This window comes from Numida meleagris, chromosome 21 (genome assembly GCF_002078875.1).
Source record: "Numida meleagris isolate 19003 breed g44 Domestic line chromosome 21, NumMel1.0, whole genome shotgun sequence".
Lineage (NCBI taxonomy): Eukaryota > Metazoa > Chordata > Aves > Galliformes > Numididae > Numida > Numida meleagris.
In genome coordinates, this window is record NC_034429.1 from 416,187 (window position 1) to 434,165 (window position 17,979).

The window sequence follows — 17,979 nt, forward strand, 5'->3', positions numbered from 1 at the left end:
TTTTTTTTGGAAGCTCTGTGTTTGCACTGCCTCTCATGTGTCAGGCTTGGAGGGGGGAGTCACGCCTGGCACCTTCTATCGGGGGAAATGCTGATGCAGGGATGCTCCATTGGCTTTCACTCAACCGGGGCCATGGGGCTCTGCCTTTTCAAAAGGCTTTTGTCAACACAGCTCGGTGATGGCTCAGCAGCTTCGTCACAATCAATCTATTTGCTCAGCCACGAGGGCTGACAGGGTATCTGGGGGGCAGGGGGAGGGGGTCCTCACTGTTGCTTTTCACTGGGGTGCAAAAACCAAGCTGTAATGTTGCTGGGACACTCGGGAGCATTCGCATCACAAGTCAGCACCATGGGAGTTTGCAACACAATGGCAGTGCTGATTTTGTGTGTATCAAATATACTGAATGTGGTAAATAGATTTAATAGTAAAGAATAGGTTCAATATATCAAATAAATGGAGGCATCCAAGGCCAGGCTGGATGGGGCATTCATCAGCCTGATTTTGTGGTTGGCATCCCTGCCCATGGCAGGGGGGTTGGAACTCGATGATCTTTAAGGGTCCATTCCAGCCTAAACCAGTTTATGATTCTTTGAATATATTGAATGGATCAAGTACATGAAATCAAAGAATCATAGAATTATAGAAAGGCTTGGGTTGGAAAGAACCTCCAAAATCATCTAGTTCCAAACAAGATGGAAATCAACTTTATACATGCTCTGATAGAGACAGGACAAAGGGGAATGTTTGTAAACTGAATGAGGGGAGATTAGCTGGATGCTAGGAAGAAATTCTTCATCATGAGGGTGGTGCCCTGGCACTGCTGCCCGGAGGAGCTGTGGATGCCCCATCCCTGGAGATGCCCAAGGCCATGGATGGGACCCTGGGCAGCCTGAGCTGGTGGGAAGCAGCCAGGCCACGGCAGGGGGTGGGGTTGATGGGGCTGTGAGGTCCCTTCCAACCCAACCATTCTGCGATTCCACGGTTCTATGATCTTTAAGAACTCTTCCAACCTAATCCCAGGCCATTCCATGGTTCTATGATCTTTAAGAACTCTTCCAACCCAATCCCAGGCCATTCCATGGTTCTATGATCTTTGAGGTCCCTTCCAACCCAACCATGCTGTGATTCTATGTCGTTTTGATCACCACAACCCTTCCTTGCAGGTTACGCAGGATGCGGCCCCGTGATGCCTGGTGTTGGGTGGCCATGCTGCTGCTCGTCCTGTTCAGCAACACTGCTGGTGGCCGACGTGGAGCTGGAGGAAGAGCTGGGGGACGAGGAGGAGGAGGAGGAGGTGGAGGGGCAGGAGGGCTACGCGGGGGCTTTCGGTCCATCTCCCGTGGAGGGAACACCGCAGGCCGAGGCTCCAAGATGGCAAGTGCCATCGCAGCTGGTGCTGCTGCAGGATACGGGATGGGGCTCCTGGGGCGCCCGCGACCCTCCCGCCTTGGTCATGGCCCCCCGGCCCAACGGCAGCCCCCACCAGCTGGGGGGTTCCACGCTGCAGGCTGGCCGGACCTGGGGGCCAAGCGGGGGCCCCCCAGCCGAGCCCCCAGGGGACCGTGCGGTGGCATTGTCCCCACTCTACTGCTGGCAAACGCCATCTGCTTTGTCAACCATGGGATGTAACACCGAGAATTGATGTGGGGAGGGGGCACAGCACCCTCCAAGATGAAACCATGGGCGTTTGGTCACGTGCGGCTGTGCTGGGAGGTGGGATGGGGATTGGGGAGGGGGGAAATGCTCTGCTGCTGTCTCGATTCCTTTGGACCCTCCGCCAGCAGCCATCCCCATGCTCATGGCAACCTTGGGATCCTGCAAACCCATCGAGCACACAAAGAAACAAATACTTGCAAGGAAACTTCAGTATTTCTACCCACACACTGGGCAGACACATCTGGATCGACCCCACCAGCCTCGGTGCTTGGCTCTGGTTTTGCATGGCGTGGCAAAACCAGGAAAGATGTTGAGAAAAGATGTTCCTTTCCCCAAAGAAGAGCACTGGGACTCTGTTGGGGACATGGGTCTCCAAAGTGGACCCCTCCAACTTGCAATAAAGTTTGGTTTGGAGACAGCCTCTTGCTCCAGTTTGCAGTATTGGGCATCCTGTACTGGGTTGCAAATTTGCTCTTGTTATGGGGAGTTTTACACCAAATCCATTGTATTTAGCATTGAGTGTAGCCCTGCATTGCTAAGGGACGTTGCAGGGAGGGTAGCACCAGCAATGACAATGCTGTGCAGGGACAGACCCCTCCTGCCCCACCCCTCCAGCCTCAGTATGACCAAATCTGCTCCAGCCTTCAGCTGCCCAAAACACTGACAGCTGTGGGTTGCCCTGTCCCTGTGCTCTGGGGCTCCAGGGTTTGCCCTTTGCAGATGTTTCAGGTTTGCTTTTGTTCCCAGATGGGAAAATGATGCAAATCCTCTCTGACATGCAGGGAAAAGAGGGATTCTTTCAGCTCTGGGCCCTACATTTTCTCTGTTCTTTCTTTTGAGTGGTTAAATGTCTCCAAAAACCACCGCAGCTGATAGCAAAGAAGAACTGAGCAAAATGTTGGGGATCCCCCTAAAAAACATGGGCAGCCTCGCTGTCATCCTCAGGCAGGTGTTGGTTTTTGTTTTATTTCCCCATTGCTCCTATTTAAAAACAGTGATGAGCCCCAAATTTGCATCTTCCTGCCCACGTTATGCATCCACGCTGTGGTTGGATGGACGGACCACGCTGCAAGCATCCTTCACTCACCTCTCTGATTTGCAGCCTGAACTCAGAGATGCTGCGGCTCCAATGCAGTCCCACCTTTTTCTTGCTTTCTCCCTTTCAGGAGCATGCATGCATGCATGCAGGGGAGCATTTCAGGAGCACGGGGACGTGCTTCAAAACCTCCTGCAACCTAATACAAGCAATTGCAGGCGAGGTCAGGGCATTTGCATGCATTTTGCTGTGAAATTGCAAATCGTGAGACCTGAACGCTGCCTGGAGAGGTGTGTTTGGTGACAGTTTGGGAACACATGTTGCACAACCATCTTCAAAGCTGCTGCTCTGAGCTTGGGCACAGCTCAGACAGGAGATGGAGCTGTTGGCCTCTTGGCAGTGAAATCCCCAGCACAACCCTGCCCAGCTCTGTGCAGACTCGCACCCAAAATACTCTTTTTCGCAGCTTTTTTTTTTTAGGCAGAAAAACGTGTTGTGTGTTTTTCTGCATGTTTTTTTGTCAAAATGAGGGATTCAGCTTAACAAGGAGATACTGCACAGAGCAGAAGACAACCCCAGCCATTAACTTCCATGAACTCTGGGGCCTCTTTCTCTTCTATCAGGCAGTAAATCTGAATGTTTCCTGCTTGCTTGGCAGCACAGCCCCATGCACACTGCAGTATTCGCAGTATTTCACCAATTAACTCAGCACTGTGTGGGCACAGAGGGTGGAAATGCTTTTTTATGAGCCTCCTCCGAGCATTGCTCATTGTTTCCATCTATCTCCGTGGGGCTGGAACGGCATTGTGTTCTTCAAGCGAAGCATAGCAAAGAGTTTGGGGTTTTCCTGGGGTGGAAATGAGCACTTTGTGAGCTCACTCCTTCCCTACTGGAACTTGGGAGTGCACCCTATTGCCATGCACGTGTTGTCAGCCCCAATAGCAGAGCCAACAAAGCCATAGGGGTTTTTGTACCCCAAATCCTCCTCTTCACCACCACCTTTTGCACTGCTCTGGCACAGGAAGGGTGCAACATGTGGGATCCTGGTGTTATCCTTTTCTTTCCCCTCATTTTGGAAACTAGCTGCTCATTTCCTGACCACCATCTGATCGCTCACCCCGCTCACTGCTCCTCTTACCAATAATCAGAGATAATGTGATGACGCCCAGTTCTAAGTAGCAACCTCCAAGAAGAAAAGCTTTTATTTCCCAATTCCCAAACACCTATGGGACCTCCAGATCCCCACAATGGACTTCTTGTGGTTTCCAAGCTGCTTGCACTCAGGAATAATCATCTGTTTAGTGCCGAATCATACTTCTTTCTCTATTTTTCCTGGCAAAAATATGAAAAGGAGTCACTTTGGGGTTTTCTGGCACACCACTTGAAGACCAACACTTCTAGGGTCCTTGAGGAAGGGGGTATTGCAGCACAATTAATAGCATAGAATCACAGACCCATAGAATTGGCCAAGTTGGAATGGGACCTGTAAGGATCATGGAGTCCAAGTACCAGCTTGCTCAACACAAATCACTTCAAACAAAAGCTCCATTTGGCAGAACTCCCAAACTATTCACTATTCCATTGCAATTTTTAAGCTTTGTTATATTCCAAATAGCTCAAAAGTCGTGAGCAGGCTTTTGTATTCATAGAATCGTAGAAGGGCCCGGGTTGAAAAGGACCTCAAAGATCATCTTGTTTCAACCCCCCTCCCGTGGGCAGGGTTGCCAACTACAATTATGGGAGGAGAATATGAGGTTTAAATGGGGAGAAGAAGTCCTCATCCTCAACTGCTGTATTGGCTTTAGTAGAAAACATTTGTTGGATGGCACTGAAACCATTTGTGGAAGAAGGCAGGGAGAGGTTAGTCAGGTCTTGGTCTTTGGCTAAATTCAGTGTAAAAGGGGATTGATGGGCCCAAGGGATGGGAAGAAGGGTCAGAGAGGTTTCAGGCTGAATGTTTGGAACAATTTCTTCTCAGAAAGAGTGGTGACGCATTGGCACAGGCAGCCAAGGGGGGGGCGTGGGGTCACTGTCCCTGGAGGTGGTCAAGAACTGTGGAGATGCGGCACTGAGGGACGTGGTCAGTGGGCACGGTGGGGTGGGTTGGGGCTGGACTTGGGGATCTTAGAGGTCTTTTCCAACCTTAATGATCCTCTAAAGGGCAAAAAATGCAGCGTATCCCTGAAGAGTGCTTCGTAGAGAAGGGCAAGAAGAGGGAGAAAAGGAAGAAACTGGGGAGAACTGGCAATGAGACCAGGATGCCATCAAAACCCGGGGATGGGATATGTGGTCATGAGACAGCCCAAGCCAGAACTGCACGAAGGAGGCTCCTGCACCTCCGCTTCACCCGTTTTAATTTGCACCAGACGTCAAACATATAGAAAAATACTGGAAAGTAAAACGTAGTGCATGCGTCGTTACAAATGTACAAAACAGTCGTGTCTCACAAAGCACACATCACCTCAAAGTCCTGATAGTTTTCTTTCTTTTTTTTTTTTTTTTTTTTCTGAATATCCTGAAAGTATATCTCCGCTTAAGTTACAGTGACGTGGAAATCGCTTAGGACGGTTGGGTATCGCCAACAGTGGCATTCAGTGCCCACATACATGATATATATTAGCTCTACGCAGTGCGAGCAGCTCGACACGTGAAACTTTACATATGCTACAGCTTATATACACATCAGCAGCAACAGAAGCACAAGAAGCAATAGTTCCATTGGCTGCATCGAACAATTTGCTCACAAAGGGTGGATCTCCAGCATCCCCTCGGCGTTCGTTCTACTCATGATTTTTTGCCATTTCAGTCCAGTTGAGCTGATTTAAGTCCCTCCCTGCGTGCTTGATCCCCCTTTTGGCTGCATTTTAGCATCCTTTGGGTTATGGGCCTGATGGCAAATGATGCTCCCATGGCCGATCCGTGCGAGATGCACTCATTTCCTATCACACACTGAAAGCAGCTTTTGCTCAGTGTTACTTTTTGGGGCATTCAGCAGCGCTCCCTTCCTCTGGGCAAGCTACAAAGGGCAGCAAGGCTCAGCTGGAAGCAAAGCAGCACAGGTTGATACACTGAGCCCAGCCCCAGGCTGCTGTGGCTTCAGCCTCACTATTCCAAAATCACTTTATTTTTGCGGTGCTGCTGCAGGAGTTGTTTGCAGCATGCAAAACGGGGAGCGGACAGGTTCCTATGTACACGGTAGGGTTGGGATTGGCAGATTAAAGAGCTACAATCACACCTCTGTAGCCCAGGGTGTTGCTTGGGATGCCCCAAAACCCATCAGCCTCCATGGGACGTGTGGGTGCCAAGCACCTGGGGTTGGGGTTGGTGTGCCCTCGGGAAAGGCGCTCTGCTGTCACTGGGGCTAAGCAGATTAGGTAAAACCCTGCTCCTTAGCAAAGAGGATTTTCAGATACGCTCTCGCAGGGACAATGAGGGCTGGGCGAGCCCATATCTCTGCCCCCAAAAGGAAGAGAAGGAGGAATTGGTGAAGGCCATTTTTTGGGCATCCCACCCCACCACCGGCAGCCGTCCTGCCACGACCAGGACAGGACAAAATTCACTCCCAGTTGCCCAAATCGGAGCCTGCGGGGAGGCAGCGGGGGGGACATCTCCACCAAAGATGCACAAAAGCGAGGACAAGGGACACCCCATGGGTGGGCACGATGTCATCTCACCACCACGGGGCCGGGGCGCGGCGTCCCATCAGTGCATGGCGAAGAGGGTGGCGAGGAGGAGGAGGACGGCGAGCCAGGTGTCGGCAGGGTGCAGCTGGATGCCTGAGGCCAGGCGGTACTCGCGGTACTGCTGCACGCACATCTCGCGGATCACCTTCGTCACCACTTTGTTCTCCATCTCCACCTCCGTTTGGTTTGCTGCCGGCACGGCCTCGGAGGTGTTCTTCTTGGCGGCGGGGCCGATGCTGTACTCAGTCACCGTGATGTTAAAGCAATCGGCGACGAAGACGTCCTGTGACACGGGGCTGCTGTAATCCCGGTAGTAAACCCGGTTGGGATAACGCGCCGAGTTCTCGTTCCACCACCTGTACTCATCGGGGCTATCGAAGTGGTAGCTCATCCCCGACATAACGCGCCCCATGGCGTAGCCCCCCAAGCCCCCCACCACAGCGCCTGCCGCCGCTGCCCCCGCCACGTGCTTGAAGTTGGTTTTGGGGGGTTTCCACGGCTTCTGGTTGTGGTAGCTTCCTCCGCTGGGTGGGTAGTAGCCTTGTCCCACTCCTGGGTAACCTGGGTTATGGGGGTAGTTTTGGGGGTAGCCGGGGTTATGGGGGTAGCCGGGGTTATGGGGATAACCAGGGTTGTGGGGGTACCCTGGGTTGTGGGGGTACCCTGGGTTATGGGGGTAGCCGGGCTGGCGAGGGTAGCTGGGCTGGCGATGGCTCCCGGCGCCCCAGGTGGGTTTGCCTTTGCCCTTCTTGGAGAGGGCGACGTCGGTGCAGGCAGCGAGCAGCAGGGCCAGCAGGCAGCAGGTGGCGAGGAGCCTGGCCATGGCTGCGGGCACAAGGACACACACCATTAGGGCAGCGGGCAGAGAACCCCCCCCATTCCCATTCCCACCCCCTTTGTGAGCATTGCAACTTCTTCTACTTAAATCAGGCATCATCCCAAACATAATTCCCCTTTAACCTAGCTGTGCAATCTTTGGGCTTTACCCCTCCCCAAAACCCTTGTATCTCCCTCCTCCCCACTCATGCAACCTCCTGTGCACCCTCCCATGAGCCTCAAACTCCATCTCCACCGTGCTAACTGCAATCTTCAGCACTGGGTTTTCTGCCAAAGAATGGAACTCAGCATGCTTTCCCAAGTCCCTCTTTATGTGCAGCAGCCCTTAGCTGAGTGCCAGCTGCCGGCATCGCTCTGGTTAATGCATTTGCAGCTCTCTGCTTACTCAGCACTCTGCTGCTGGCGTTGCGGGGGTACACCGGGCTGCCAAGAACCCCTGACACTGGGACTGGTGGGAGGGCAAAATGCCACTGTAATGAGCTGTCATCTGCCCGGGAAATGGAGCAGCTGTAATGGAGACCAGCTCTGGAAAACACCTCTCCAGCCGAAAACTCTTCCAGGTGAAGGTGCATAGGTCACTGTGTTCCTCGTGTCCTGCAGGGCAACGGGCTGGGCGTGCTACCTGGCTCATCTCACAGTGAGAAATCTTATTGCCCATGGTTTGAGTCTTGAGTGTGCTTTTTCCTTTTATTTTTCCTTATTTTTCCCCTTTTTTCTTCTCTTTTTTTCCCCTTTTTTTTTCTTTCTCTTTTTTCTTTTTTTTTCTTTCCCCCCTCCCCCCAAGGGATTAATGGTCACCACTAATCCCAAAGAGGAGTTAAATACAGATAACAGATGACTCTCTCATGACATGCACTGACCACCTCTCATGAGACACTGCCTCTAACAGAACAATTCCTTCTTTAAGCCACAACCTTTTCCAGTTGCGTATTAACTACGGCTTCACGCTCCATGAGCAAACAAACCAATCTGTCTCCTTGTTCAGATAACAACGTTCTTTTTCCCTCCCAGAAGAATCAGAGCATGGGGGATGCATTGACCTGACCCCATGATGGGTGGACACAGCCTTGGCTGCTGCTTCATTGCTTTCCCCATCCCACAGTGCCCACCCAAGGATGAGATCAACGACTTGAAAAATTAGCCAGAAGACATGATCAAAATTCAGATGGGCAAATACTGCTGTGTCGTATCAAAGAAGGACTTGGGAAACAGGCAGAAAGAAATAAAGCAGAAAGTTGGCAGCTTGCTTTAAGATATATGGCTTCCTGTAATGAGGGATGGAAAAATAACCCCAAGACGCAGCGCAGCTGGAAACAAGTTTTGGCAAAGCCCTGGGGGTGTTCCTGCCTGGCAGCACCGACCTGTTTGTGCAATGGTGTTGGAGCTCTGATAAACACAGCTGGGGTTGGGTTATGTTGGCACTGCTAATTACTGAGCCCTAATAAATGTAATTAAAGCTCTACAAGCAATGGGGAGTAGGGATGTTCTTACCTGGAGGTGAGGTCTTGGGGTCGGTAGTTGCTTCCTTTGTCTCGAAGATATTTATGTATGAGCGATCCAAGAAGCCTTGAATGGAGATGACAGATTAATTCAGGTGGCTCGTGGCATCGGGCACCATAAGGAGGGTTTTATATCTGTGCCATAGTGGCGGCGTGGCAGAGGGGAAGAGGAAAATGGAGGATGTATGAAGCGATCCTGAGCAGCAATTATGTGCGTGGGGCTTCGGCTCTGCAGAGGAAATCCAGCACCGCTGCCAAAATCACGGTGTGGTGGGGCCTGGAGTGCAGATTTGGGAAAGATGGAAGGAGAGGAGAAGGGGAAGAGGAAGGGGGAGGAGTGCCGGGTGAGGCGAAGATGCTCTGTTTGCAATTTGACCCCGAGCTCGCCCTGCAGTGCTGGGAAATTCAGACTCTGGGCTGCAAAATCAGGGCTGGGGGCGTTGCACAAAGGCACACAGACACTTCCCGATAACCCCCAGCTTTCAGAGATCCCCCCGCCCCCTTTTTCTGCGCCCCAACACAGGGGCCACACCATTTCGAGCCACTGGGACCCACGATGCTGAGTTAATAAAAGCCCAGGGTCGATATAGGGATGGGGGTGGGGGAAATTTCCCACCGCGATCAGCTTGGAATCAGCCTGGAGCGGACGAGCAGAGGCGAGGAGCAGAGCTGCCTTAAGGCAGGCAGCTGGAACCTCTATTTTTAGGCACTGAAAGGAGGGCAGCTCCCATCCCTGGAAGCGATTCAGCCACAAACACCGTACAGTGCCCGATGGTAGAAATCGCCCCGCTCTGCCCCATCGCCTCCCACAGCCCCCAGTGGCTTCGTGTCCCCCCCAGCCAGAGCCCCTTACCCCAGCACTCACCGCCACCGCTCAGCTTGAGATGATCCAAATCCAGCGTAGGGGGGGGGGGGAAGGAATAAATAGCGAGAGGGAGGAGCTGGCTGCCGAGCAGCCCAACCCCACGCAGCACAGCCAGCAATCTTCCCTCTGACAGCACAGCGTTCGGGTTCTTCCCGTCTTCCACCAAACAATGTAAGATAGGAAACAGCAGCCCCTGGCCGGTTTGTTCAAGAGGAGATAGCATTCATTGGCATTCAAGAGATATTTGAGGAGGAAAGGAAGTGGCTGCCATGTGAATCCAGTGTCTTGTAAATTACGCAGAGAGAGATGCAGTGTAGGTTGATGGGTAGAGGATAAAACAAGCTCAGGCTGACAGTGCAAATGATCTTGAAGGCTGGAGAAGACCTCTAAGATCATCGATTCCAACCATCAACCCATCCCCACCAAGCCCACTCAGTCATAGAATGGTAGAACCATTAAGGTTGGGAAACACCTCTAAGATCACCAAGTCCAATCATCGACCCATCCCCACCATGCCCAGTGCTTCTATCTTCAGAGTTTGTTGTGCTCTGGATGAGAGAAACCCTTGGGCAGAGTGAATGTGCAGCTCCTGAGGATGCACATTGTGTGGTTAGTGGAAAGAAGCATCACAAAAACAAATTAAAAGTGGTATGTGATGCTCATGGCAAGGTTTTACAGCCCCCGCTTTGGGAGGATACATGACTATATTGCACTAAAGGCTAAGTGAAACCCTGCCTTAGCCATCATGCTCATCCTTTAGGTTGGGCTCCAATGAAAGCGTTGAGTCCGGAGCACCCAGGGGACTCTGCCATGATGGCCAGGAGATGTGATTGCAGCTTGGAACTAATCGCACCCAGATTGGACTTGGCACGGTCGCCCCAGCAGTGCTCCCACCACTGGATTATGCAGCACATCTGGCTGTAAAGAGGATTCCCAGCTCCGTGCTCTATGTTCTCCTCTGCCCATCTGGCCAGATTACGTTAAAAAAAAAAAATTAAAATTAAAATAACTTCTGGTTGGCAGGAAAACAGGTTGCGTTGGGTGTTTGGCTTTGTTGGCTTGACATACATTGCCGTTCCTATAGGAGATCCCAGCTGCAAATGGAGCAGGAGCAGCCCATGAGTTTATTTTAAGGTACTGTGGAAGTTCACGATGCTAAAAAGACCCAAACAATCGTGCCTGCAGCATCCCTCCAATAGAGCCACACCGACTGTTTCTGCAGTCTTCTCTGCTTTCAGTGTCTCAGGGTGAAATTTCTCCTGTCAGCAACCCGAGAGCTGCATCAATCCCTGCTGGAGGTTCACCCTTCATCTTCAGCCTCAGCCACAGCTCAGGGGGATGCAGCAACGTTAAGTGAGGGGGAAATCGGTGCCAGGTTAGAAAGCATTAATGGGTTGTTTTTTCTCGTAACAAATGCAAAACACTGACTTTGTTTTAATAATGAGAGCAGCTGGGACAGGACCCAGGGTCCGTCTAAACCCTGCTTCAGTGCTTCTCATTGATTTTTTTTTCTTTTCCCTTTAATTCATGCACAACGCTTCCGTTCACATAATGCACTCGAGCAATTTTGGCTTGCTTTTGGGGAAAGCCACAAATGCAAGGGAAGGCATTAAAATGGTTTGGTTGAGGTTTACTAGGTTTGTGTTTGGGGGCAATATGGGAGGTTTTGTAGGTTGGAGAAGAGCACCAAGTCCCACAGCCCATCACCATCCCACAGTCACACCCTGGAGCTGGGAACATGTCAGCTGAGAAAGAGAGGAAAGGGAAAAGGAAAGGGAAAAAGGAAGGGAAAAGGGAAGGGGGAAGGCAAAGGAAGGAGAGGGGGGAGGGGAGGGGAGGGGGAGAGAGGAGAGTTCATTTGAGACGGACCTTCAAGGATCATCAAGTCCAACTGATCACTTCAGGACTAACCAAAAATTAAAGCACGTCATTGAGGGCATTGTCCAAACGCCTCTTGAACACCGACAGGCTTGGGGCATCAATCACTTTGGCAAGAAATAACCAGGAAACACACCGAACTTTCCAATGCCAATAATGTGTGCAAACAGGCATCCCTTGATGTGCATGGAGTAGCAATGAAATGCGTCTTTGCATTTGCAGATTGGTTTATTTTCTGGTAGTGCTGCTGAACAGTCTCTTCCTTTAAAAATGCTCTCCCCTAGGATTTTCTGGTGAAACAGACCTCTCAGTGATTGCTGGCTCCTGCCTTGATGAGAGCAGAGAAAAAGCAATTTGAGAATTAGTAGGGCAACAGTAGTACAGGGAAGGAAAGCATCAGGGCATCTGCACCACTGCAAAATAGATGCCACTCGGTTAGCCTTCATTTTCAATGTGACTGAAATTAAAATTAAGTTAAGACTAGTTAGGGGATGTTGCACAGACCTTGGTTGCTCACGTAGGGTAGAGCTATGCTGGGGTTTGCATCTCTGGAGCCTAAGCTTGGCATCACGTAATGATGCAAACAGCTCAGCAACACATCAGGAGAGGAAACACAGGGGAAAAGCAAGAAAAGCAAACTTCTCAAGCACCCTCTTGTGCTGTTTCCAGGACTTTCTTATTTAAACAGATTAAGTCAAGGGCTGGAAAAAGAAAATCAATCAGTGCCTGCCCCAGGAGATGGGAATACCAGCAGCCACGGTCCCCATGTTTGTGTCTCCTTTGCTTTGCAGGTCCCTGCAATGTCTCCTTGCAAATCTCTCCATGGGGCTCAGGTTCTAGAGTGATGCTGTGGGCAGGAGGCTACTACTGGGGGCATAGCATTGAAAAATGTTCCTGCTTTTTGCAGCAAGTGAGTCAGATATTGTTCTTATTGTGTTTCCAAGCCACAGCTCCATCCTTGAGTAAGTGGGTTTGTTGAATGAGTAGAACATGGAGAACACACTCAGCCTCTATTTACTATTAGACATCTTAAAAGAGCTCTAAATGCTCACCGACTTGATGCAATCTGATTAGGGGTGTAACAAGCTCGGTGTATCGCTGCTATTCCAAGCAGGGACACGTGTAAGCTCCTTACAGATGGGACCATCCCTGAACGCAGGCTGGTGACCTCCCAGTGGTGCACTGCTGCCAGCAATAGATATGTGAGTTCATGGAGAGATCAGTCTACAGGGATGAGTAAGTCATGATACTTCCAGGATTTTACCATTTGATTCTGGTATTTAGTTTAAAAATAACCCATGCTCTGGTTAGCTGCCATGGACACTTGGGATCAGTGTCTTTGGGGTGAACAATTCACTGCTGTGCCCGGAGCATGAGAGAGTGGAAGAGCCATAATTCCTAGCAGAAAGGGCACATTATGTCCTTTTTTTCCCTCAATAACTCACTTGTTTGTTGAAAAACACGAGGGTAGCCAGCATTCAGGCTCTTTCAAAGCCCTGCAAAGCTGCAGGAACAACCACTTGGCCAGCGATGCTTTAATCCAGCTTCCCATAACGTGATTCACAGCCCTTCCCCAGGCAGCGCAGGGTTGCCCTGCTGGCTCCCCTGCAGGAAAAACTGAACCTCTCTCCTTTTCATTCAAGACTGGTTATATCTGACTCACCAGGAGGCTTTCCTTCACCTCCCCAATTATTTTTAACTTGCAATCCCCTTGGAAGGCGTTCAGCAATGGGAGCACGAGCAGCTCACGTAGCATGGCACTGAGGTCACCTCCTTAAAAATAATCCAGGGCACACCCCGAGCGGGCAAAGATGCTCTCATTGCCATCGTTTTCACATCAATCATCCAGATACCATGCCAGTTCCTATCCAAATGTGCGTCAGCTGCGTGCTGAGAGCTTGCAGCGGCCTGCCGAAAGCTGACATACAGCAACGTCGCATCGCATCGCCCTTCCAATGGGAGGCTCATTAGAAGCATAGGATGGCTTAGGTTGGAGGGGATCTTAAAGATCCCTTAGTTCCAACCCTTAAGCCCTCCAACTCATTCCTCGGGGCTGCCTCTGAAATGGGGCAGGACACGACAAAATGTTGGAGATGGAGAAATGTTAAAAAGAATCACAGATTTTTATTATCTATCTTTTATTTTCTGTATTTTTTCAGTTATCTCTCTGTTCTCCCTTTTCCATGCATAGCTTTAGTCTGGCTCTTTGCTCCATTTATTCACTGGGGACAGAATCCAGCTCTCACTTCCTGTGTTGTGGTTTCCAATTCAAGAGCTCAGGGAGGATGAGATGATTAAACCCACTTCGCTCACCAAATGAGTGTGCAAATCCCCTTAACCCCAATTTCCCCCTCTCCCCTCAGATAAACCTTTCCCGGACCATCACCTTGCTTTCTGCCATTCCCATGGTTGAGTGTTCACCCGCTTTCCCTCTCGATGTCAATAAAATAAAGCAAAGACAAGCAGAGCTTGGGCAACACGCACCTTTGGGTGGGAAATTTGGTAGGTTTTCGGCCTTCGGGTTTTTAACACATTGAGTTTCCCATGTGATGTGTGCATTTTGGCACATCTTCCAGCTGGGAGGTTGACCTCAGATCTATTACAAAGCTTTCCTTTTTCCCCGAAGCAACAAATGAAAGGCTCTTTGTGAGGCTTGTGCTGATGTTATGCACCAAAGAGACGCTCTATACCAAAGGGATATTACACACCAAATGCTCAGAGATGTTAGATAACAAATCTGCTCCATATGTTTCATACTCTGCCTTTTTATTTTGGAAGGGTAACTGCTGCTGGAGGAAAGCTTTACCATCAGCTAATAACCACGCTTTGGTGTAGGGAAGGGACTGGGAAGAGGAATGCTGCTCTGAAGATGCTCCAGATGCTCACACGGAGTTGTCATGGGCACAGTGCTCCCCATAGGCATCTCCATGGCTACCTCAGCACTGAGCAGTGGAGATGCAACTGGTGCAGAAAGCACAGTTAGCTCAAAGGCTGCAGGCCCCTCCCATCTGGGAGCACTTGGGATCATACTAAAGGTTTATCCTTGGGGACGTTGGCTGTTTTTCAGCCAGAGCTTGAAGGCAGCTGAGATTCACAATTATTATTATTATTCTTTCTAAGTGAAGAACTGAGAATTTTGGAGTATCCCCTCATGTGACATTTCTACAGTTGGGTGCACTGGGGTGCAGATGAGGCTCAGAGATTTTTAACCATCCTTATCCAGTGTGGTCAAAGGGTCACAGAATCACAGAATCGTGAAGGTTGGATATACCACTAAGCCACCAAGTCCAATCCCACCCCACCATGCCCAATGACCATGTCCCTCAGTGCCAAATCTCCACAGTTCTTGAACATCTCGAGGGACAGTGACCCCACCACCCCCCTAGGCAGCCTGTGCCAATGCATCACCACTCTTTCTGAGAAGAAATTGTTCCCAATGTCCGATCTGTGATCAAAAAAAAAAAAAAGATACAATTCTTGCTTCCAGATGGAACTCTAAGCAAACCCATCTCTTAAACTTGATTAGAGGTCAGTCCAGGCAGGAACAAAAAATGCAGGCTTAGCCTTCTTTTTTTATGGAAAGGGACTCTTTTATGGTAGGAACCATCACATGCCCATCACATGCTTCAGGTTTTGGTTCCCAAGATGCTTACCTGTAAAGAAATGCAACCGGGGACTTTGACATCCAATTTACGGCACTGGGGGCTTTGTGGTAGGAAGTGTCTGCATCGCTGCAGCATCTTTCATCCTCTTCAAAGCACTTTGTCCCTATCAGCAAGGTATTTTTTTACAAAATCTATGAAGGGAGTTGACAGATCTGTGCTTTCCAAATGAGTGAGGGTTTCCCCATGTTTCCCCAACTGAAATACTCTCTATTTGGTAACCATCAGAGAAATGCCTCATTTTATGCATTATTAAAGGATGGTTGCTTCCCAAAGCCAGCATCAGTGCATAAAATACCTGTATTATCCATTACGTGATTCAATGAACTCTTACCAGCTTCTGGACCTAGTGCTAAAGCCAGTGGGGTAATAAAAATGATGGTAAATCTCCACAGAGCCATGATGGACAGGATCACAAGAACAATTCAGCCTTCTCATGGGGTTGCTGTCTAGGGAGGATGGAGGAACATAAACTTGGCCAAGGGACCAGGTAAATTGTCCAAGCCAGACTCAGCACAATGAGGCTTCTTGCAAGCAAAGCCTCACGCACAGCTGTGAAGTAGCAAACAATAGTTAGTGCTAATAATACAACATAGCTTCTAATTCCCAGCGTGTTTTTGTGGCCCAGAAACATCTGCACTGTTCAAAATATCTTTGTGGTATCAATGGTGCACGGATCTCATCATGTAAAATTGAATTATGCTGCAGCAAAGCCTCTGGGACGTGAATTCTCAGCATGTTTGGGTGCTGGGGTTACTCTGCTGAAGAGTCCTTGGGTCACCCACTTCACAAAATAAAGATGCTCAGTTCAATGCAGTTACATCAACCCCTCAGCTGGGATTTCACAAAATAAAGCTGCACATCGGGGTCTTATTGCTCCCTCATTAACCACAGTAACTCTTCTGAACAAATATCTTTAAAGTGAACATTTTGGGGTCCGGGATGAAAACAGAGATTGGAGCTCTTTGTGGCAGCCGGGGCTGCTGCAGTTTTATGTCTCAGCTTCTGGAGCTTTTTTCAGGGATGATGAAAGAAGCAGATGGGAAAGGTCATGGGGCCCTTTTCTGAAGAAAAGTGGGTTGGATGTATGAGAAACAGAGAAAGAAAGGGAAATGAAACAACAATAGTAAATACCCTGATGGTATTTTAATTCCAGGAATAGGCTGATTGTGTTAGAAGGGGCTGCAAACACTTTTCCTGTATTTTTTTCCCTTAGTTCTGGGAGCAGGGAAGAGGAATTGATGTCTGGAAACAGCTGCTGGTAGGGGACCACACCTGGGCTGGCGCCAGAGCTCCCGGCTCCCGCTGCCCTCCGGCCATTGAATTATTGATTATAGTAATTATAGACACTTCTCAGGGTCACTGTTAGAGCATGAGGGAGGTATGTGTTCCAGGTGAGGTGCTGCAGGAGTTGAATTTCCAGACAGAAGTTGAGAGAAGGCGAGCGGTTCAATCAACACTAGTTTGGTTCAGGTCCTATAAATGCGCAGAGCACTGAGCCAAGATGAATCCAGATGGAAAAGAAAAAAAAACTCTGATGAAGGAGATAGCCACTTTTAATTAAAAAACAGTGCATTCAGAAGCTGGAAATGCGCCATTTGCAGTCTTTATGTTATCAATTAAAATAACTGAGCGGGGAGAAGGCGCGCCAGCTTTGACATGGCACCAATGCTTTGGTTCCAATAGGCTGGGAGTTGGCAAGAGCTTGTGGTGGTCATTACTGGGACAGCTGACCTAAACCAATCAAAGGGACATTCCATACTGAATGACATCACCAATAAAAGCTGAAGACGTGGGGGAAGCTACTTTCCCCCAAGGATGGGGAACTCTTGTTATGAAAGCATCTCTCCTCCAAAGAACCACGATGCATATTGAGGCTCTGTTTCCCAAGAAGTGGCCAAATATTGCTTGGTCACGTGAAGAACAGAATAATGTCTTCTCCTTTTGCTACTCTTCTCTTCTCTTCTCTTCTCTTCTCTTCTCTTCTCTTCTCTTCTCTTCTCTTCTCTTCTCTTCTCTTCTCTTCTCTTCTCTTCTTTTCCATTAAACTGTTCTTTATTCACAAGGCTTTCTTTGTCTTGCCATTGTATTTTCTCCTCCTCTCCTTCTGAAAGGCTGTGGTGGTGCTTAGATGAACATTAATAGTTAAGCCATCACAAGGGGACAATTAAGAAAGGGCTGGAGGTTATTCATAAACCATGGCCCTGCTTCAACTGGGGAATCATTAACCAAGTTGTCCTCATTTCCTTTTTTTCCCCATAAAAATAAAGAAAACCTCTAACCTAATTGGTTTAGGGCAATTTCTGGAATATTCATTGGTAATTTACTATTAACCCAGAGAAGCAACCACTCACGTTTCCAATCCGTCTACCTCCCAGGGCAGGGAGCACAGCTACGGTAGTGCTGACCACACATATTATAGCACTGTATTCCTTTGCTATTCATTACTCATCTGTGTGGCACTTCATGCATTGTGATTAAGCTTTAAGAAATAACTTTGGGAAGAAGAGCTAATTGAATTAGGCTCCTTTGTTGGCACATCTCTATCATTTTTTAATCAATGGGTCAGTTAAACAAATATTTTCGCAGTTGTCACCTTGCACTTACCAAAGCTCTTTGCAAAAACCCTTTGCAGTGCTGACCTCTGCAGGTAAATGGTGCAGAGAACCAGCTGGCTTTGGGCAGCAATAACCTAAATAATGCATAACATGGGTATTTTATGCACTGTTGCTGGCTTTGGGAAGCAACCATCCTTTAATAATGCATAAAATCAGGCTTTTCTCTATTGGTTACCAAATAGAGAGTATTTCAGTTGGGGAAACACGGGGAAACCCTCACTCATTTGGAAAGCACAGATCTGTCA

At 49.2% G+C, this 17,979-nt stretch overlaps 2 protein-coding genes across 2 annotated transcripts in view; one reads left to right on the forward strand and one right to left on the reverse strand.

Moving 5' to 3' along the window:
• Positions 1-2,094, forward strand: part of LOC110387158 — a 3,127-nt gene extending 1,033 nt beyond the window's left edge. Inside the window, exon 2 of the mRNA XM_021375019.1 lies at positions 1,164-2,094. Within this exon, the coding sequence (XP_021230694.1) occupies positions 1,164-1,642 (479 nt within the window). The 3' untranslated portion in view covers positions 1,643-2,094. The remainder of the gene's footprint in view (positions 1-1,163) is intronic.
• PRNP (prion protein) lies at positions 5,007-9,711 on the reverse strand. Its single transcript, XM_021375035.1, has 3 exons — positions 9,577-9,711; positions 8,704-8,778; positions 5,007-7,200 (listed from the first exon to the last, which is right to left on the reverse strand). Exon 3 carries the CDS (start codon positions 7,196-7,198, stop codon positions 6,395-6,397), a length of 804 nt encoding a protein of 267 aa, XP_021230710.1. The 5' UTR covers positions 7,199-7,200; positions 8,704-8,778; positions 9,577-9,711; the 3' UTR covers positions 5,007-6,394.